General features: G+C 57.7%; 1 protein-coding gene across 3 annotated transcripts in view; it reads left to right on the top strand.

Moving 5' to 3' along the window:
* Positions 1-20,799, top strand: part of CNTFR (ciliary neurotrophic factor receptor) — a 240,118-nt gene that overhangs the window by 78,827 nt on the left and 140,492 nt on the right. For all 3 annotated transcript variants that reach the window (XM_006026552.3, XM_025207502.1, XM_025207503.1), the window contains exon 2: positions 19,009-19,090. In XM_006026552.3, coding sequence (XP_006026614.1) covers positions 19,009-19,090 — 82 coding nt within the window. The remainder of the gene's footprint in view (positions 1-19,008; positions 19,091-20,799) is intronic.

Raw genomic sequence — 20,799 nt, 5'->3', positions numbered from 1 at the left:
GGCCCCTGGAAAACAAGCCAGCCGCCGGGCTCGGGAGCAAGCCGCTCCGGCGTGGGGCAGGAGCAGTGATTCATTAGCACAGGGTTTCTCGGCTTCTTATTGACAGGACAAGGAGCAATGGGCTCAAGTTGCAGCAAGGGAAGTTGAGGTTGGAGATTAGGGGAAACTTTCTCACCAGCAGAGTAGTGAAACACTGGACCAGGCTCCCCAGAGAGGTGGTGCAGTCTCAGTCCTTTTTAACACCCAGGTAGACAAAGCCATGTCTGGGATGCGGTAGTTGGGGCTGGTCCTGCTTGGAGCAGGGGTTGGACTAGATGTGACCTCCTGAGCGCCCTTCCACCCTCCTTGTCTGTGATTATTTGAGGGTTTCAAAGGGAAACCTTTTTTTTTTTCTCCAGGCTGCCTCTCTTACCTCTCCTCTTTGGCTGCAGCCTCTGAAGGAGACTGAGCTAGGGGCAAGGCCAGCAATTAGAGATCCGTCTCGTGACAGCAAGGGATTAGCTTTGTGGTGACTTAGATGCCTTTTCTTGAACGGGGACGATGTTTTAAAGACATCCCGGGTTGTCTCTCGATGGTACCGTCCTCTCCAACCAGCATGAGAAGCGAGGTACATCCGATGCTAAGCCAGCAGCATCTCTTGGGGAGGGAGGGGTGCATTTGATTGCCCTTAGGGACTTATTAGGGTCTAGAGTTATGAGTATTTATCATGGCAGGAGCCCCATCGATGTCCAAAAACTCAGATTAGGCTCTTAGTCTGGGCTTCTCCCACAGTCTGTGTATCCACGGGGAGTCTTCTCATTGACTTCCCTGGAGAGACGCAGAGCCCCTTGTCTGAACAAGCACTGGTGGGCTCCTCTCCGCCCCGTACGGCATCCCGGAGCCCATCCTACGGCGGAGTTGGCCTCGAGCAGTGCTTCAGCCTCTTCCCTGCATGTGGCTGCAGCATCGTTTTCCTGCGCGAGGACCAGGCAGCACAGAGCGAGCCATTGCTATTAGTGCCAGCCCAGCTGGCATCCAGCGCGGAGTGAGATGCCCGGTAACCTGGTGGCAGGACCCTTGTTCAAACTCTGCTCCAGGCAATATCGTCCCTGTCTGAACCAGCCCTGCCTGGCCTTTGACTGCACCGTGCTGTGCAACACCATCTCTGCCAGGGACCTAGGGCATCCGCACGCTCCTCTAGCGCTCGGCAGGGTTTCAGGGGGAGCAGAAGTCAGTCCCTGAGGTGCCACAGTGCCGGGACAGAGGGGCTGTTCCCTCCCGGCCCACCCAGGCTTCCTGCTCCCGAGCTGCTAATTCACCGTGGTTATAACCTGCCGTGACCCCCGGCTATTTCTGTCCCGCTCCATCCACGCCTTGCTATGCCAGCCCCCGGCTTGACCCGCCACCCCACCCCGCTCCTCCAGCTTTGCAACCCTCCCTGCTTTGTGCTTCATTAAAACCAGGCTGCGATGGAGCAAATGCAGCGCTCCGCTGCTGTGAGCCGGCGAGCCTCGCACGGAGACCCCCAGCACGCTGTCCCCTGCCCCCAGGACTGACTCCCGAGGTCCCTTCCAGCCCTAATTTTGCTATCATCCCGCATCTCCAGCGGATGCCGAGCGCCTGAAGAATCACAGCTCGGGCGGGTGGACGCGAGGCAGTCGCTTCTCCGATCGTAGGGACGTGGACGGGATTTCTGGGAGCTCTCCGGGCTTCGTGCTTTGGATGCTTTCCCAGTGCTGTGTGTGGCTCTATATTACTCTAAATAATAATTACGATATTACTCTATACTGGCCTTGCAAGGGCACCATTGGACACCCCAGGCTGGACCCCCGGCTCGTGCTGTATCTGCCTGGGCCTTTTCTGGCCTCTCCAAGACGCACATTTTATATAACCATGCAGCCCCCATCCCAACCCTGTGGTAACTACTTTCCCAGTGTCGAGCGGCTAATGCCCCCTAACAAACACGCTAATTTAAGAGCTGTTAAAGCCAGGGGCCAATGCAAGGTCACCGTCCGCACAAGCAGATGACGTTTTGTCCTGGGTAATTGCATTTCTCCTGTATTTTGGGGTGAGAGGGAGTTTTTGCCTTTGATTTCTGCACAGCTGCTTCCAGCCAGCCCCTCTCCCTCGGCCTCGTCCCCTTCGCGCTGCCCTAACGGTGTCGGGAGCCAGGCCAGGGGACACGTTGCAGGGTCCGCCAGCGGGGTCCTGCCTCGCTTCCTGCTGCACCTTGGCAAAGTCTGAGCTGATTTGCAAACAAAAAATGAATGAAGAGGAGAAAAACCCTCCTCTCCAAGTCCCCGGGGACAGGCACGGCCAACTCCAGCTGCCTCGCGCAGCAGCGACGTCTGCATCCAGGGGCCAGGGAGGATGCAGAGGTGCCAAGCAAAGCCACATCTCTTCCAGGGGAGCTAGAGCCGGCTCTGCATGAAGGTCCTCGGTGTCCTCCCCGGCTGTCCCAGCAAACGGGCTCCGGCCCTTCAGCTCCCCCTCGGCCTCCTCTCCGCGGCTGCTTTTCTTCCCCCGTCGCTTCTGGAGGCTTTCAAGCCGCGCCGTGTGCCCCGGCGCGGGGCGGGGGAGCAGGAGGCAGTTTTACGAGGGCAGCTGAGGTGGATGCCGAGGTCCGGGGGCCAGAGGCCAGGCCGGGTCAGCAGCAAGAGGCCTGTTTTATGCGGCGTGCCTTGCCGTAACGAATGCAGAGTTACGAGCTGAGCGGTGAGGACATCCAGAGGTGGCTGGAGCGGGTTTATTTTGGTACTACTGTAAAACCAAGGTGGCGGTGAAGGGAAGACAGTTGCCGGAGCATGTCACGGCTCGCGGTGGGAGGGGAGCGGGCAGGCGGCTCATTTCCCCCCACCCCGCCGGCCGCCTTGGGGAAGTTGTCCGTGCCGCGTGGGGGCAGAGACCCGGCTCCCAGCCCTCGATCTCCACACCGTGCCCCAGCTGCCCAGAGACAAGGTTAGCCCAGGCGCGCTCCCCTCCCTGTCCTCCCGGAGGCCGTGGCACCGGCTGGGCAAGCTCCTTGCAGCCAGAGACCCTTGCCCAGGGTCACCCCTGCCTGCTCATCACTTGAGGGTGGTTTAGCAGGTCCATGCTCTGCCTTGCAGGGGCCCTGATTGCATCCTGCAGCCTCGGTAGCAATGGGCATAGCCACGCTGCCCTCCTGAATGGATGCTTTCCAGCTGCTTGGGGGAGTGGGGGGCATAAGCTGCGGGTCCAGACTCAGCAGGGTGCTTATTAAGTGCGTTTGATGTTCCCAAGGGACCCAGCTTCTGCATGGCAGGGCTTGTTGTGCAAGCCTGTGGGCAGCTTCATGCCAGGGGCTGGGCGCGAGCTGCCCTGCTGTGCCCCAGCGGCCAAGAGGAACGACGTGTGCAGGACATTGGGACCTGTGTCAGTGCTTGGGCAGGCTGAGCCAGGCAGGACAGTCCAGGAGGAGTTTTCTGGGGGGTCTGGCATGGCCTTCCCCATGGTTTCCCCTCGCCTGCTGCTGCTCTGTCTCACCGTGGGCACTCCCAGCTCATGCACGGGACCCTTTGCAAAACCACGGGGCCCTTTCCTTGCAGGGGTTGGGCTAGAGGGGACCTCCGGAGGGGCTCCCGGCTACACTGGGATGCCATGACCCAGGCCCGGTTGTGGGTCCAGGCACCTGGGAACTGGAAGCTGCTGGGCTGGTACGATGCCATGGGGTGAAGCAAAATCAGAGGGAGTTTGGGGAGCGGAGGGGAGGGTGCCCTACACCCTGACAGGCGATGCCGTGACTCTCAGGCTGTGACAGGCTGGCAGCAGTGGGGAGCGTATACAACAGCCGTGCCCCGGGAGCTGCTGAATGCCTCTTGGGTGCCCGTGCTACCCGTGAGATGTGAGCGTGACCCGTGCTGGGGTCCGGCACGCAGTAAGCCCATACCTCCCCAGGTGGCTTTGGAGTGGATTCAGCCCTGGTCACATCCTGCTGGGAGAGACGTGCTTGTCCTGTCCCCCATGGGCTGTGAAGAGCCTTGCATTGGAAACAAGAGTCCTGGCCTCTGGCTGGACCTGGACTCGTGGTCAGACCAGGTTCCCTTGCAGCCGAGCTTCCAACCCTGCTCTCAGCGCTGGGTACCGGTGCTGAGCTCCCAGGCACCTCTGTGTGAGCAATAGGGTCTAGGAGGGCCTGGCCAGTGATTTTGGTGAGAGGGGAGTGAGGAAACCTGTCCCCCCATCCTGGAGCACCCATATCACCCTAGGAGCCGGGGCAGGGGGTGCATTCCCTCTGTTCATGCAGTAGGTGAAGGCCAGGATGTGTGCAGCTCGCCCGTTTGGACATAGCAGTGCCATGATAATGTCAGAAATGATCCCAGGTGCTTGTGTTAGCTCCTGATAGCTTAGGCCCTGAATACCGCTCGTGCTTTGTCTCGCGCAGCTGCAGCCCGGTCTGGTAAGGCAGCCTCCGTGCCCTTTGCAAACGCTCCAGGGTGTCAGCTTCCTCTCCATCCTCCTGGACAAGGCTTGGGCTGCAAATGGCAGCACCCCTACATGCCAAGCTCTGATGACGCAGCGGCAGGGGCTTGCCAGGTTGCTGGTGGAGGGCTGGATTGAGCCTTACGGACTCTGTTTTGGGGTGCCGCAAGAGTATCAGGTGCACGTTTGGCCTGGGAAGACCCCGTGCCTCTGCCCATGTGCACAGGGGCTGCACGGGCTGGGAGGACGGTCATTCCCACCCCGGCCTGGCCCGCTTCGGAGGGCAGGTATGGAGGGGCCAGGCCCACACACCCCCTGACTCAGGGCACAGCTCACCCCAGTGCCGATGGAGCCAGGGCAGGTCCCGCCGGCCGGGAGGAAGGCCCACGCGTCTTCCCTTCCAACTCGATCCTGCTCTACGTGTCCCTCTGCAGCCCCTGACCCGGCGGCCTGCCTAATGCATAGGCTTCGAGACAACCTGATCTTCCTTGATGGAAAAAGCAAATGCAGGAGCAATTTGGGGCTGTGATTTTTCCAAGCAGAGCTGTGCCAGAGCAAGGGGAGGATTTTGGAAACCGAACATTTTAGTGCTTCACTCTGGGGCTTTTTTGCTTTTCCTGCTCAGTTGGGCTAGGACAGCGTGTGACTATGACACATTTGGATGTGAACGCCGTGATGTTTTTCTCTCTGCCCTGGGGCTTTCTGCTTTTTAAGGGGCATTTGGGAGTTCATAAAATCTCCTGCCCACACGCTTTCCCTGAAGCAGCACGCTGGGGTTATCTGCAGAATTGGGCAGCTGGGAAAGGGGCTGCAATCAAACCATCAGACCTGGTCTGAACGTGGAGCCAGCCCAAATCGAACCCGCGCCTGAGTTCCTGAAGAGTTTGGACCAGGTTCGTGTTTTCCATCGTTCTCCCATTAACGTTCACTTTCATGCCTGCAGACCGGAAACCGTGGTGCCAAAATGCAGCGGGAGAGAGCTGTTCCTGTAATAACTCCAGGCCAAGTGCATGCAGGAGGGACCCAGGGCAGCACGAACAGGGCTTATTCTTGTGAGATTTCCATCCTTGGCTTGGCATCTGCACCGTGCCCTGGGTCTGCTTCTGGCTGCAGTGCAGGTGTCCTCTGTCTGATCCGTGCATCCCCTGGTTTCTCTGTCTGCCTTTTACGCCTTGTCTTCACCACTCAAACTTTGCAAGGCTTTCCTGTTAGCCTGACGTCCGTGGCGTGTCTCTGAAGGCAATGGGGCAGCCCCTTGTAGACAGGGAGCGGGGCGACCGTCTCAGGGTGAGCCCTGCCATATGCCGGTCCGGACAGAGGTCACCGCTGAATGACCTTGAGGCTTTGAGCGTGGTCCAGGGGCTCCGGGGACCAGCATGGGGGAGGTATGGATCCCTTTGCTTCCCATTTCTGATGCCTTCCTGCAAACTTTCCTTTTCCCCCATGTGCCTCTGCACTGTTTTCTCTCTCCCTCCCTCCCTCTCTCCCTAATAGCCTTCACGCGGCTGATTCAGGGCCACCCTCGCCCGGGAAGCGCCAGTGACTCCTCTCCATGCCGCCAATGAGGCAGCTCGAAGGCATGGCCAAGGGGGGTGAATCCGAGTCCTGTGCCCCGAGCAAAGAAGATCCGCAGCGCCCATGATGTGGGCGCTTCTCTCTCCTGTGACCCCACGGCCACTAACCTCCCCGTGGCCTTCCCCATGCCTGGTGCTGTGTCCCTGCAGAGATCGGCGGTAGCTGGCACAGCCTGGGGGAGCTACCTCCAGGCCAAATTGGAGGTAACTCTAAGGACTTTGGTCAAGTTACTTCCACTGACACAGAGCCCTGCGGGAGGAGAATTTGACCCCTGCCCGGCCTGCTTCTGCCCTCAGGTTTTGCTTTCCCAGTGCCTGTGGCTTTCAGTGAGTATCAGAGGGCAGGACTGGCATGCTGGCATTAGCCCAGGTGATGGGAGAGGTAGGGAGCAACAGTGCCCTGGCAGCCAGGAAAGGCCTCTTTGTCTTGGGGCTCCCTGGTATTCACTCCCTGCCTGTGGAAGAGCTTAGCCAGAAAAACCCCCAACCCCTGACAAGTTATTTAGCACTTCAATGGCAGAAAACACGCTGGTCCCAGCCCTGCAGGCATCGCACTCACAGCAGGGAGCTCAGGCTTCACAGAAGAGAGCTACTTTGAGTAAAAGGGGGAAAAAGCAGCAGTGAAGGACAGCGACTTGCAGGGTCCTTGTAACTCAGCCCCTCGGACCCCCCGAGTGTGGTTGGGGGTCTCTCCTGTATCGTGCACTCCAGGGAGCCCAGCTTGGGTGCTTTCCTCCTGGGTGTTTCCCAGCTTTGCAACCTCAGCACATCAAAATTCAAGGCTCCTCTTCCCCTCCCGCGTCTTTTCCGAGAGCCGGTGTCTCAGCCAGCCCCGATCCCCTGCGCTATTAGTATGCTGTACTTTGCACTGGCTTTTATCACTGCTGGAACAGATGGCTGGGCTTGGACGCGTGCCCTTTGTTTTCAGATAGACCAGTTAATTTGGTGGCAGTTGAGAGGACAGGTACAAGCCAAGGGAAACGAGCCATTGCAGGGCTCTGAAAGGGAGACGGGACCCAGCCATGGCAACGCGCGGGCTGCACAGGTGTGTAAAAACCTTCTCCCCCCACCCCACCGCAGCCTCCAACGTGGGACCCGAGTGCAGGCAGCATCCACGGAGCCAAGGGCTGTTTATAGGCAGGTTGGATGGAGAAGTTCCCTCCCAGGGACGTGCCCGCTCTGTGTTGGTGATGGGAGGCCTGGCATCCGTCCACGGGGCCAGTGCCAAAGGCCAGGCTACCGGTGGTGCAACGCACAGGTTTCTCTAACGTGATTGCTGCCGCGATAGCTGAGCCAGAAGGGCCGGGCTGAGCACCTTTCATGTCTTTGTTCTCTCTTCCTCGTGGCGGGTGCCTTCTCTCCGGAGGGTGCTTTGGTTTTGTCACTCATTTGTTTCTAACGGGCGCCTTGCTGCGCGTTTAGGTGAAAGCAAAGTTTAGGTGAAAGCCAAGAAACGCGCATGGAGCTTGAAGCAGGTTTGGGTTGGGCCCTAGTCTCCAGGGGAGTTCGTCACGTGCTCTCGGACCAGCCCCATCTCCTGTGTGGATGAACTGGGGTGTTACTGGGAATCCAGCCGGGTTGGAGGCGTGGAGCGGTCAGTGGCCGTCTTCCCTCTGGAGCTTGAAGGGATCATTCAAATAGCCTGGTCCCGGCTTTTGGAGCACCTTGATGGCAGAGCGCGTGGCCTTGACCTTGATGCAGCACTCCCTGGGAGCCGGGGTAGGGAGCAGAGGACAGGTTTGATGAGCTTCCACTAGACAGAGTTACTGAAGAGCTGCTCCAAAGCTTTCTGTCCCAGCTGGAGTTGCCCAGATGCGGAGAGCTCTGCCCAGGTGTATCGCATTGCCATAGTCCAGCCAAGAGGATGCAGGTGTGAAAAGCCGAGGCCAAGCTCCCACCTGCCAGGTTCTCCTAGCCCATCACGGGTGATGCTACGTGAAGGCTCAGCCCAAGAGAGGGCACATCTGCATGGCGGGAGGCATGGCTTCTGGTTCTCAAGGGAGCACATACCCTGCACACAAGGGGTGTGTAGGCCCTCCCATGCATCTCCACGCCTGCTCACACGGGATGGGTAGACCCCAATGTGCACCTTCATGTCCGTGGTCCTCTCTGCAGGGCCCAGCCTGGAGCCATATATATATCAGCCGCTCTTCATGCATGGGCTGATCCAACCCAAGTGCTGGGTGGTGCTGGGGTCGGCGTTGCCGTGATCTGAATAGTGCGACACAGGGCTTCTTGTCATCTCACTGGCTACCTACAGCACCGCTTCTCCACCAGTTTAGACTCGGGGTGCCCCGTCAGACGGTTCCAAAATGTAGGCGCACCCCATTTAAAAATAGCTATAAATCTATGGAGACTATCATAATATAACCAGGATAATGATATGATTAATGATGGTGTAATTCATTGGGTCACAGGTCACAGAGAAGTCAGGCTGGAAGGGGCCTGCCCCTGTGTTCAGGCTCAGACTGACGCTGCATTGAGGGGATTTTGCCCCCTGGTCAGACTGGTGCAGACTGGGGGGTTTTGCCTTCCTTTGTAGTGGGGGCACGGCCCTGCCTGGGGTCTCTGGAGCATCAATTCGCTCCCTTTGCAGGAGCAGGACATTAGCTACCGCAGCCCCCTGCTTTCCCTGGGGCAAGGTCGGGGGTGATGCCTGGGGCTGTGTCAGGGGTGAGGGTAATTTTGCTCAGAGGTTGGACAAAGGATGTGTCTGGGATGATTTGCACAGGGCTGATCCTGCTTCAGGCAGGGCTTGGACTGGATGTGACCTCTGCAGCTCCCTTCCCGCCCCACATCGCTCTATAATTCAAGGCACTTGGGTTTTCTTCATGGGTCCGTTCCAGTCTGCAGACGTACAGCTCCTGGCGCAGTGAATATGGCTCGGAGGCAACCCGAGGAGGGGTGCAGTAGGCAGAGTCTCTCTCCTGCCTTGCAATAGTTTCTTCAGCATCTTCCACATGAGTTGTTGTCTTCTCACTAAATGATTTCAGGGGCAAAAAATAAAGCAGAAGTTAAAAAGCCAACTTTGAAAAGCAGCGAGTGTGTCAATTTGAAGTGGCCCCTGTCACCCCTGGGCACCAGGGAAGGAAGCACTGGGGGTGGCGCGGACCGGGGGTGCTTAGATGGGATGAAAGGAGCCCTTTGAGGTGGCAGTGGCTCCAACCCGGCTGGTAGGGCTCCCTGAAGCACACGCCAGGACCGCGGCAGTGCTCCTATTTTCTCTTCTCCCTTCAGGCAACAACATGGGGTTTAGTGTGCTGGGCCGCAGCTCTGGGCCATTAATGGGCACTTCTCAGGACTCCTGGATAAAGACACAAATAGTGGAAGGTTTTATTTTTTTCCCTTCCTGACTCCCAAAGAGAAAAAGAGATGACACTTGATGGGTTCAAATTCTCTGGCGGATGCTCCTCCTGCCCCCAACACACACCTTTGCACCCACACGCACATCCCCGCACCCACACGCACATCCCCACACCCACACACACACCCTCGTGTCCTGCTGCTAGCAACAGAAGAGCAGGGGCAAAGGAGGAGTGGCAGCAATAAGACTCCAGTGTCAGAAAATGAGGGTGGGAAGGGACCCCAGGAGGTCACATCTATCCAACCCCTGCTCCAAGCAGGACCAGCCCCAGCTGCATCATCCCAGCCAAGATGTTTAGTCTGAGGAGGTCCAGACGTGGCTCTATCAAGCGTCCAAACCTCTAGAGGCATATCCGAACCTCCAGACCTTTGGCACGGACACGTATCCCTCTTCATCGTTTTCGAAGGGGAGGAGAGGCTGCCGGTGGGGAGCGAGCACCAGCTGTCCCGATGTAACCGCTGCAGCGATCCTGGTGTGACACACGGTTGTTAAATCCCTGTAACGTCCTCGGCCCTGAATGCAACGGTGTTAACATCGCAGGAGTTTTGCAACACTTGTGTCCCTGCAGACCCGCGCGGATGTTACAGTTGCCTCCTAACAGCTTGTGTCGGTATTGCTGGAGACTGGAGCAGCTGCTACCTCTATCTCTAGCCCTTAGGAAATTCGGTTTGCCGCTGCGGTACCCATGACAGTGTTTACTAGGGGCGGAAGAAAATCTTCTGTGAATGCTGCTTTTTGATGAAAGATTGAGGTTTGGCTTAAATGAGGTTGGGGTTTTTTTTTTTGTTTTGTTTTTTTGTGAAAGCATCTGCTTCCTTGCAGGAAATTCTGATATTTTTGTCATAAAAGCAAAAGCTCCAGAAGAAGAAGAAGAAGAAAAAAAAAAAAAAAAAAAGCTTCTGATTTTTTGGCTGAAACAAACAAGCAGAAAAAGTCAATATTTTCCATGGAAAATTTCAACACAAGTGTGTGGGGGTGGGGTGGGGTTGGGGGGAGGATAGCTGATTTTTGCCTAAGTTTTCGATGAGGAAGGGTTTTGATGGGGGTGCCCGTACATGGGGGGCTGTGGAGGCTTGCGTGGGGAAGAGGGGCTGTGTGGTTGTAGCCTTTGGGGGGTGGGGGAGCTGGTTGTGTCGGAGCCTCTTTGTGTGGTTTTGGAGTAGATATATAATCTTCTGCCAGGTGTGGAAGCTGAGAGATCCCAGGACTTGCCTCCAGTCACTCAGGGAGTCTGCGGTGCAGCCAGGAGCAGAAGCAATTGGCCTCCTTTTCTCCACCCCGTCGTCTGCCTTGTCCGGCCGGACCGGCAGCTCTCGATGCGCCCCGCAACGGGGCCGTACACCACCTCTCGTGGTCTCGGGCGAGGGGTGTCGGTAGGGCTAGCAAGAGCCACGGTTGCAACGGGTGCTGAGCTGGAGAGCGGCAAGCGCTGGGCGGGCGGCCGAGGAGCGCCAGGGAAGACGACGACTAGCCGCAGCGCGAGGGAAATGTCAGCGGATGTTGCATGACCTGGAAAGGCCAAGCTGCAGCTCGCCTCCCTGCCTACTTAGCTGTGCACCATCCGATGCATGCGGCAAGGTCACGGCTGCTCTGTGTCTGCTGCTGTGGGCCTGCGAGGTCCTCCCGGCCCTGCCACCCTCAAGGTGCTCGGAGCCAGCCAGAGCCCCCTCCTCACTCCTCTGTCTAAGAGACTGTGCCAGGCCAGGCCCCGCTCCGAGGGGAGGCATTTCCATCCCGTTTGCTCTGCGCTCAGCCCTTGCAAATCCGCCCCTGGCAAGAGCAGCACGGGGCAGTGGAGGGTGGCGTGCCCAGCTGCTCCGCGCGGCCGCAGCAGATGTGCGCGGCCGTCACGCGGGAGGATGTCTGCTGGAGTGGCGAGGGGGCTGCCAGCATTGCTGAAGGGGCAACCGATGCCTTTTGTCCCCCTCTCCTTGCACGGGCGGGCACGAAGCCAGCCAAGCAGAGCTCCCAAGCTGAGCTCAGCCTCTCTGCTCCCGCGTCCCTCTTGTTCCCAGCTGCCACGTGGCCCTGCCCAGACCGGGCGGGGCGGCTGCTCCTAATTCTCCCACCATTAATCAAGGCCAAATTAAGACCCAGAAGTAAGCGGCAGCCCCATAAAGCTGGGGAAAGCCCCATGGTGCCCCATTCTTGTCGCCACGGGATGGGCTTCGTGCCAGCCCTTGGTTTATTAGGGCAAATTAATCAGTTTGCAGAGTGCAAAATGCTACCAGAAGGGTAGCGAGATTGTGCGTAAACCCCCCTCGGCCCCCAGAATGCGATCCCCTTGTCTAAAGGCAGCAGCAGACATCGCTGCTCCCCCATCTCCGGGACCTGGCGCGATGGCTTTGCAATGCAGCCGAACCTACAGGTTCCCCACCAGCTCCCAGCTCCTGCTGCTTGCTGGCTGCTCGCATGGGGCTGGCTCCTCCTCCTCGTCTCCAGCTGCTAGGATGCATTAAAAGGAGCTAAAAATACTCCAAGGGCTTTGGTAATGTGGCTTCTCCACAGAGGTGACTGCGGCAAGGAGAGTCAGGCTGGGCCCGGGGGGTGGTGGCACCCCTTGGGAGGGGAAATGCAGGGTGAACTGGAAGGGGAGGATGGGGAGCAAGAAAGTTGGATCTAGCTCATTCAATCAGGGCATGTGAAGCAAGCGATGTGACCTCCATGTGGGTCATGAAGACGAACCAACATGAAATTGGACCTTAAAGTGGCCCGTGCAAGGTTGGAAAGGCCCAGATATCTCCATCAATGGCACCAAGGAGGATGGTGACCAGTTGTCCTCATCTCTGTGCGGGGCCAGGACAAGAAGCAACGGTCTTGAATGGGGTTGGTTGGACGTTTGGAAGAGGCTGTGACATCTCCATCCTTGGCGGTGTTCAAGGGCAGGTCTGACAGACCCTTGGCTGGCCTGGTTCAGGCAGGGCGCAGAGAAGGAGGATGGACTAGAAAATACCTCCCTGGTCTCTGTGATCCTGCTTGCAGCCATGCATCACCTCTCCTGGTGCAAGCCCAGGGCCTGCCTGGCTACAGGCTGCAGAACAGATTCGGTGCTGCCGTCATGTAGGCGCAGGGGGCCTGATTCAGAAGCTAGGAACAGATGTTGCCTTCGTCCCTGGTCAGGTTGTGCCTGTATTTGTCCTAGAACAGAAATACCCCAGGCTCGGCATGTACACTCTCCCGGTTCTCTGCACGCGTGAGCAGGAGGCGTCAGTCCGTGCCGCAGGAGTCTGTCCATCAGAGGTGGACTCCCCACCTGTCCAGCTACCTGCAGGCAATTGCACTTGAGACTCCAGTGCATCTGCCAGCAGATCTCAGGATGCCGCCAAAGGAGGGGTACAGCCAGATGGAGCCTGCCCACCTGGAGCTGCTGCCTGTTGTGCCAACAGCCTGACACGGGATGCTTCGGGGGGTGATGTTTCCAGCGCTGGGGGTACACTCGGCTGAGTTGGTGCCTGGCATTCAGAGCTTTGCAGCCGGCCAGGCCCCTGGCACGTGCAGATCCAGGGCATTTACCTTCTGTGCTTCCCAGTGGCATCAGGGAGCCTCCACCAGGACTTTTCTCTTGCTGGCAAGGGGGTGGGGGGAGTGGGTCCATGAAGCAGCCCCAGCGAGCAAGTTGCGAGCATCTGCTACTGCCGCAGAGGTCGTGTGCAGCCCGTTCGCCCTTCCCAGGCTGCTGCATGGATCCCAGCACTGGGGCCTGCTGTAAATGGCCGTCCCCTGCTGGGAGCTGGGGGGGCCGTCTGGGCTTCTGCAGCCAGCCTGTTTTATATGGAAGGCGTCTGCTCTCCTGGCCAGCGCCTGCTCCCCTTTTATTTAGGTCTAAATGGATGCCATATGGCTAACGAGCCCATAGCCATGTTCCCGATTAAAAGACAATCCTCTCTGCATGACTGATATGGCACCGTCGATGATGGAGCTACAAATGATCCGGGGGCTGTCGTTTGCATTCGCTCTCCTGGCTTGGCATGCGAGGGCTGCCTGCGGTTCTTGGTTGCCCTATGCCTTGCTCGGTCAGGAGGCACTCCTGGCTCCGGGGTGGATCTCCCCGGAGCATCGGGGACCGGTGGGTGCCTCCACGCTGCACACCGGAGACCAAGGTTTTGAGAGCCCGCACTGGGGTATTTCTGGGACTGCAGCAAGAGAGATGGGGGACAGCGTAGGCATGCCCTTCATGGTTGTTTGGCCCCTAAAGCCCCCTGCATGCTTACGAGGTGGAAGAGATGCTGAACGTGGAGCAGGACCCCCATCGTGGGGCAATAGGGGGGCTGTCAGGTGCTGCAGCTCTCTGCTTTGCAATAGTGCAGAGGCGCTGGAGGCCACGGGGAGAGGCAGATTCCAGCCAAGAAGCTGCGACACCCCATTCAGAGCAGGGCAAGACTTATCCATCAAAGCCACGATGGCCAGTCCTCATCCCCAGTGCTCCCCGAGGAGAAAGAGGGGGTTTCCAAGCGTGGGGTCATGTCCTGTCCACGTGCCTGTTCCTGGCAAAGTCTCTCTAGAGGTGCCTTTGCTCCGAGGGGGGTTTCTGTGCGCGGCCCAGGGGGGCATCACCCCGGGTCCTGTCATTCACATCACAGCCCCAGGCAATGCAAACATCACTGCCAGGCTGCCTACGTGACGTGCATCCCCTCGCAGGCTCCTGGTTGTGGCAGGGAGCGGCTGCATTTAGGGGGAGTTTCTCTGCTTCCCTTGTGTCCTCCCCTGCCCTGTCCTCATTGCCTTTTCTGCAGAGCCTGCCGGTGTGACCCCGGGGCTGGCACTGCAGGGACCCGAGCTCTGGGCCCGGTTCTGCCGGGTAGGTCAGGTCACCCCCTCGGTGCATCAATGCGTGAAGTGCAGTGGATGACACCAGCCTCCTTGGTAAAGCGTTTTAAGAGCCAGGAGGTGGTGAGTCCCTGTGCCCAAGGGTTTGCTGGTCCTGGGATGGGGCTGGGGCTTACTTTGATGCCTGGCCTGAGCCAGGAGAGTCGTATGATTGTCCTCCTACTCCCGTAGCCCTGTGCACCACACATGCCCCTTACATCCAGTTGTGCCAAACTTTGGAGCTGGGGGCATATGGAGAGAGCTGCCTCTTTGGGGCTGGGGGTGCACAGAGAGCTGCCAGCCTCCAAGACCAGACCAGCAGATGCAGACAGACCAGCAGAGAGGCATCTTGCCCACACTACTTCCAACCTGGGTTTTCTATAGCAGGGATGTGCTGACCATGGCAAGCTTCGTCGGCTGGATCTGGGCGTATTTGGAGCTGCCAGGGCCGGGAGCAAGGGGAGGTAGCTCCTTGTCTCCCACCCGCAGCGCTGAGCTGTAGCTGCTCTCCAGGTCCCAGCCCCCCTCGATGCACATGTGAAAGTGAGAGCAGCACAGGCGGGTGGGGGGATCTTTCTGCCATATGCGTTGGCTCAATGGCAGCTTGTAAAACGCTCCCTGGCTGATGTGCAGGCTGTGCCGAGGAGAGGCTGGGAACAGGGCGGGAGAGGGGCCAGGGCTGCTCTTGGAAGGCTGAATGCAAGCTCTGGGAGCCATGCTGGGTGGGATTTGGGGTACAGGGGGCTTCAGTCCCCGCCTCAGGGACCCACTCTTCAGAGCCACCCTTCTTGGTGGTGTTGCTCAGCAGTAGTGGGACCAGCATCCCCAGGGGTCATCCCATCTACCTCCCTGCAAGTTGGCTGCATTCCCTCTGCTCCAGCAGGTGCCCAGGTCTATCTCAGCGGGTGCTGAATACAACCCCAGCTCCCTGGGCAGCTCCTGAGATATCCCAGCAAAGTGCACTTGGTCCCTGAGTCTCCCCTGGGTGACCTCAGGTCCTCCTCTTTCCGAAGGCCCTTTTCGTATATAGCTACCAGTTCTCCTGTCCCTCCTTACAGCCTGCCATCCCTGAACCCAGCCCATCGCCCTTCATCTTCGTGCCCCACTCCTGCTGCCCAAACCTGTTGTCATCTCTGGCTAGTCTGACATGAGTACCCAGGACAAAGATCAGGCTCAGACCTGGCCGAAAGAGTTAATTGCCTTTCCTTGCTTGCATGCAGCAGGGTCTTCTGCAAAGTGCTGCTGATGGCAGCGAGGAGGGTTGTCAGCCAGCGGCAGAAGGGAGCAGGCCGGCGGAGGGAGGGGGAATGCTTGCAGGGTTGTCGCTGTGTTGTAGTGCTCAGAGGGTAAGTTAGTCTCAGCTTACATAAAATCCTAAATAATAAGGGTTGGAAGAGAGCTCAGGAGGTCACATCTAATCCATCCTCCTGCTCCAAGCAGGACCAGCCCCAGCTACATCATCCCGGCCAAGGCTTTGTCTACCTCCAAGGATGGAGAGTCCACCACCTCTCAGTAGCAAGTCAGTAGCCAAGTCATGAAGAAAACCAGGTGTCCTGGGGTCCCAGCCCAGTTGGGCTATTTCCAACAAGATGCCAGGGTTTCTCTCACTCACTCTCTTGTCTTACCAGCTGCCAGGGAGGTTTCTATTGAACACTGTCTTGGAGCACTGGATCTGGGCCCTGAGCTCCTAGATATGACCTGCACCCCCTCTTCCTCAGGGAAGGCTGCCCCGTTGACCCTGCGCATGCCTGTAGCCTCATCCCAATGCATCTGCTTCTGCGAGGGAGCACTACAGCTGCCTTACCCATCTTGCAAGAACAGGGCTAGGATCCACAATGACCTAGATTAACTGGAGAAACAGTCCCAGATCAACCAGATGAGATTCAACAAAGACACGTTTTATGAAGGGTTTGCATGATGGATGTGTCTGGGTGGGGTGGACAGGGCTGATCCTACCTCAGGCAGGGGTTGGACTAAATGTGACTTCCGCAGGTCCCTGCCAGCCCCACGTCTTTTGAGCTGTATGACACAAGCAAAGTGCCATACTTGGGAAGAAATAACGGCATGCACAAATAAACTGGGGAATGACTGGCTGGGCTGCAGTGCCGCAGAGAAGGACCTGGGAGTGATAGTCGACCATAAGCCAACCTCCCTTGTTGCAAACAAAGCCAAAAACCAGGCGTTATATGAACAGGAGGTCACTTGCAAATCAAGGCAGTGATTCTTCCTCTCTACTCAGCACTGGGGAGGCCTCGCTTGGAGTCCTGTGTCCAGGGTTGGACACTTGAAGAAGGATAGGGACAGTTTGGAGAGGGTCCAGTGCAGAGTGACAAAATAATGAAGTGTCTTGGAGGAAAGGATGAAAGAGCTGGGGTTATTTAGCTTGGAGAAGACAAGAGTGAGGGGGGATTTGATCACAGTCTTCAAATCCCTAAAGAGTGATGACAGAGGATGGAGACGGGCTATTCTCCGTGGCCGTAGGGGACAGGACTAGGAGCAACCGCCTCAAGCTGCAGCAGAGGAAACTGAGTTTGGAGAGTAGGAGGCACTTTCTGACGTCGGTGAAGCACTGGAATAGGCACTGAGAGAAGTGGTGCCTGTGATGAGAAAACTCAATCCCTGGAAGTTTTCAAGCGCAGGCTGGACAGACCCTTGGCTGGGATGGTTTAGTCAGGGCTGATCCTCTGCTGAGCAGGAGGCTGGACTAAATGTGACCTCTTGAGGTCCCTTCCAGCCCAGCTTTCCTGTGATCCAGGTTTGCTTTTCTTGGAGAGAAGGGAGCGATTGAGGTGGGGGTGGAGGAAACAACTTACCTGCTTGGATGGATAAGGGATATTCCAGTCACTTAGACCCAGGCCCTCAAAGGCAGCCAGGCTCCTGAGGCCACGGAGATGGGCTCTGCTCCCAGCTGCCCCCGTCACAGCACAGTGCCCCAGGGCAGAGTGGCACTCGTGGTGCATGGGTATCCAAAGCTCCTGGGGCAATGCCCTGGGTGCTATGGGGTTGGGCACGAGGTTCCCTTTCCTGGGTTTCCCTTTTCATTCCTCCCCACAGAGGGGTCACAATGGACAAGAAGCTGAATATAAGCCAGCAGTGTGCCCTTGTTGCCCAGAAGGCTACCGGCATCCTGGGCTGCATTGGTAGGAGCATTGCCAGCAGATCGAGGGCAGTGATTCTTCCCTCTATTCAGCACTGGGGAGACCACATCTGGAGTCCGGTGTCCAGCTGTGGGCCCCCCGTGGTGGGCTAGTTGGGGGTGCTCCTGCACTGAGCCACCTACCTCACTGCACCTGACCACCTTCCAGGTTCCGAGTGCCTCCCTGGGAGCACCGTACCTTCGGCCAGCCCCCTTCCTGGAGCACACCCACAAGCCTGGGGTAGTGCTGCCACCACCCAGGATCTGGACTGTTCTTGGCCCTGTGACCCTGTGAAACAGAGGCCTAGTAGTCCTAGAGGGTACTCTACCCACTGCAAGAACTTAGTCTGAAGCACAAGTAGTGGTCTCCCTTAGTCAGCCGAACCAAGGGGACCCCCAGACATAATCTAGCCCCTCTCCCAATAAGTCTCCCATGCTAGGTACAAAGGAGAACTTTATTGGTTACAAGGAATAGGTTTGGAATAGGGTACAGGGTAGAGCAATATCAGAGAAATCCCTTAGAGCAAACAGGGTGGCTGGGTAGCCTTTGATGACGCATCTGAGTTACTGCAAGCTGTATATCTAGTTGGATCTCAGGTAGCTTACTCACAAGTATCATCCAGAGGCTGATAGAGCTTCCCTCTGGAGGCAAGCAGTTTGTAGTGTGTCCATGTCTTTCAAGAGAGAGAGACAGAGAGCTGAGTTGCTCTGTGTCTTCATCCTGGCTGCCCTCCAACCCTCCCCCTGGGCAGACATTAACTTATATAGACCTTATGACCTCGCTCTGGGGGTCCCATAGACTAGCTGAAGTTGGCTACAAGCCAATCAGTTGGCAGTGCATCACTGGTTGCTGGGTAGATTGGCGGGGGCTCCAGCCCCCCTCCATTATGACACTGCTTAAAACAATAGGTAGTTTAAGCCCCCACCCAGGTGTATGAGGCCAGTCACATAGGCAAAGGGGCCTCTCACTTACTTCAATGAGCTGCTTAGCCACTAGAGGGATAGACAGGTGAGGAAGGAGAGAGAGGAAAAACAACAAAAACTAATGAAGGACACCTGGATGAGACTGGGATGGAAGTCCTCCACACCCCCCACTACAGAAAGGATGTGGACACATTGGAGAGAGTTCAGTGGAGGGCAAGGAAAATGGTTGTGGGGCTGGGGGACAGGACTGGTGAGGAGAGGCTGAGGGAACTGGGCTGACTGAGTCTGCAGAAGAGGAGACTGAGGGGGATTGAATAGCAGCCTTCACCTCCCTGCAGGGGGGCTGCAAAGAGGATGGAGCTGGGCTGGTCTCAGTGGGGGCAGATGGCAGGACAAGGAGCAATGGGCTCAAGCTGCAGCAAGGGAAGTTGAGGTTGGGTATTAGAAGGAAAATCTCACGGGGAGGGTGGTGAAGCACTGGACCAGGCTCCCCAGAGAGGTGGTGGACTCTCCATCCTTGGAGGTTTTGAAGACCCGGGTAGACAAAGTCCTGGCTGGGATGATGTAGTTGGGGCTGCTCCTGCTTGGAGCAGGGGTTGGACTGGATGTGACCTCCTGAGCTCCCTTCAACCCTCAATGTCTGTGATTCTGTGAATGTCCAGAGTCTCCCAGAGCAGCCGCGGCCTCCCAACCAGCTCCCAGCCAGGGGCTGTGCCCCATTCATCGTCAGCTCCATGCCACCCCTGACTGACCCAACCCCCTTGTCCTTGTGTTTGCTTCCGCAGATGGCCAACCCCGTCCCGTCAGCCTGCTGCGTGGTGCTTGCCGCCGTGGTGGTGGTGTATGCTCAGAGGCACAGCCAACAGGGTGAGTCTGCCGCACCCGCCCCCTCAGCCCGCCTTGGCCCAGGGTGGGGGGTCTGCATGTGGTTTATCTGTTGCTATCCCTCCCGTGTGCACCCTGCTGTTTTCCATCATCCTATCCCTTATCGAGCCCTCACTATAGGACCCAGCAGTGATGGAGAGCAGAATGGCCCTTGTATCACAAACCCCAGGGTAACATCCCTTCCTTCTTCCCTCCTGTACTTCCCTCTCCTCCAGCCTGTGCCTTGGGGTACCACTGGGGCCAGGGGCCAGAAGCCGCTGCAGCAGCATGGGGGGGTGAGAAGGGCCTGGGATTGTGCCCTCTTGCATATGACTCCTTTTATAGTCCCTGTGCACCAGGAGGGAGCCCATCTCCCCCCTCAGCGAGTGCCCGTCCTGCTTCTGCAACTGGCAGTCTGTGCAAGGGGAGGGAGAAGGTATCTCTATGGGCATCCATTGAACCAGGCTGTTTAAGAGAGTAGCAAAAGGGACCCCCTACAAGCCTTGGGGGAGCTAGCAGGAACTGCGGGGCCCGTAGGGATGTTTGCAAGGGGAGAGGGGTCTGGAAAGCTGCCCCTGGATGGGTTGGACATCCAGCCACCCCCATCCAGGAGTCCCTGATGGTCCAGTGCTGGCCTCAACCTCCTGGGCTCTGCATGGGTGCCTGGACCCCCAATCTCTTCTGCCCAGTGCCCTCCTCTGCAGAGACCCAGGGCTAGGGGGAGACAGCAAAGGGGTTGGAAAAATTATTCTGCACTTGGCAGCAACGACCTCCCTTTTTATAGCTTGATTAGTGGACACACAGCTTTAATAACTTTTGGAGCCGAAGGATGTGGATGCTGAACACTGCAGCAGGGAGGCTGCACAGGCCTCTCTGCGGGGGCTCTCCTAGCCTGACCAGCCCCTCGCTGCCCCGGGACCTCGTGCAGGGTCCCGCAAGGTAGCACCGAGCTAATAATCATAGCATTGGATGGGAAGGGGTGATGCTCGGGAAGGCTGATCACTTGCTAATGGCCAGCTATGGGGCAGCTCCAGGTGTCCACACTCCTCAGGTACTCTGCCTTTGGTCCCAAAGGAGCCAAATCCCTCTGGGGTGTGAACGTGCATTGAAATGGGTGATGGAATACCATCCCACTTGCTCCCAAACTGTGTTTGCTGTAGCTTTTACATGAATTAAAACATCATGCCCCTTTTTCAATCCATGGTGCATCCACACCTTGAAGACGCGGCCCAGTTTTGGTCCCCGCGCCTCCAAAGGGATCTAGAAGAACTGGAGAAGGTGCAGAGAAGGGCAGCAAGGATGCTGAGTGCTGTGGAGGGGTCAGGAGCGGGGCACGTTTCCCTGGGCTTGTATAAGGTGAAGCGGTGCATCCTGTCAGTGCCACCCTGGGTCCCCATGACCCGGGTGACGGAAAGCAGTAGTAGGTTGTTGTCCACACAGACATGCACTTCCTCTCTGCCGAGCAATGCTGAGCGTCGGGAGCGTGGCATCCTTTCCCGGCCCTGCAGTGGGGGCCGCAGACCCGTCGGCTCCTAATCCCCCCGGGTCTGGTCCCTTTTCCTTCTGACTCCTCTTCTCAGGCTCTCAGCCTCCCTTCGTTGCTTATCGCAGTCTCCCTGCACAGCCGGTATCAGCTCCCCTTATTCCCCATCGCGTCTCAGTTCCCATCCCTCCAAACACACAGGAGTCATCGTCTTCATCCCGGCTCTTTC

The sequence above is a fragment of the Alligator sinensis genome, unplaced genomic scaffold, assembly GCF_000455745.1.
Source record: "Alligator sinensis unplaced genomic scaffold, ASM45574v1 scaffold783_1, whole genome shotgun sequence".
NCBI lineage: Eukaryota > Metazoa > Chordata > Crocodylia > Alligatoridae > Alligator > Alligator sinensis.
Note: the sequence above shows the minus strand (reverse complement) of the source record. Positions and strands in the feature narration are given on the sequence as shown.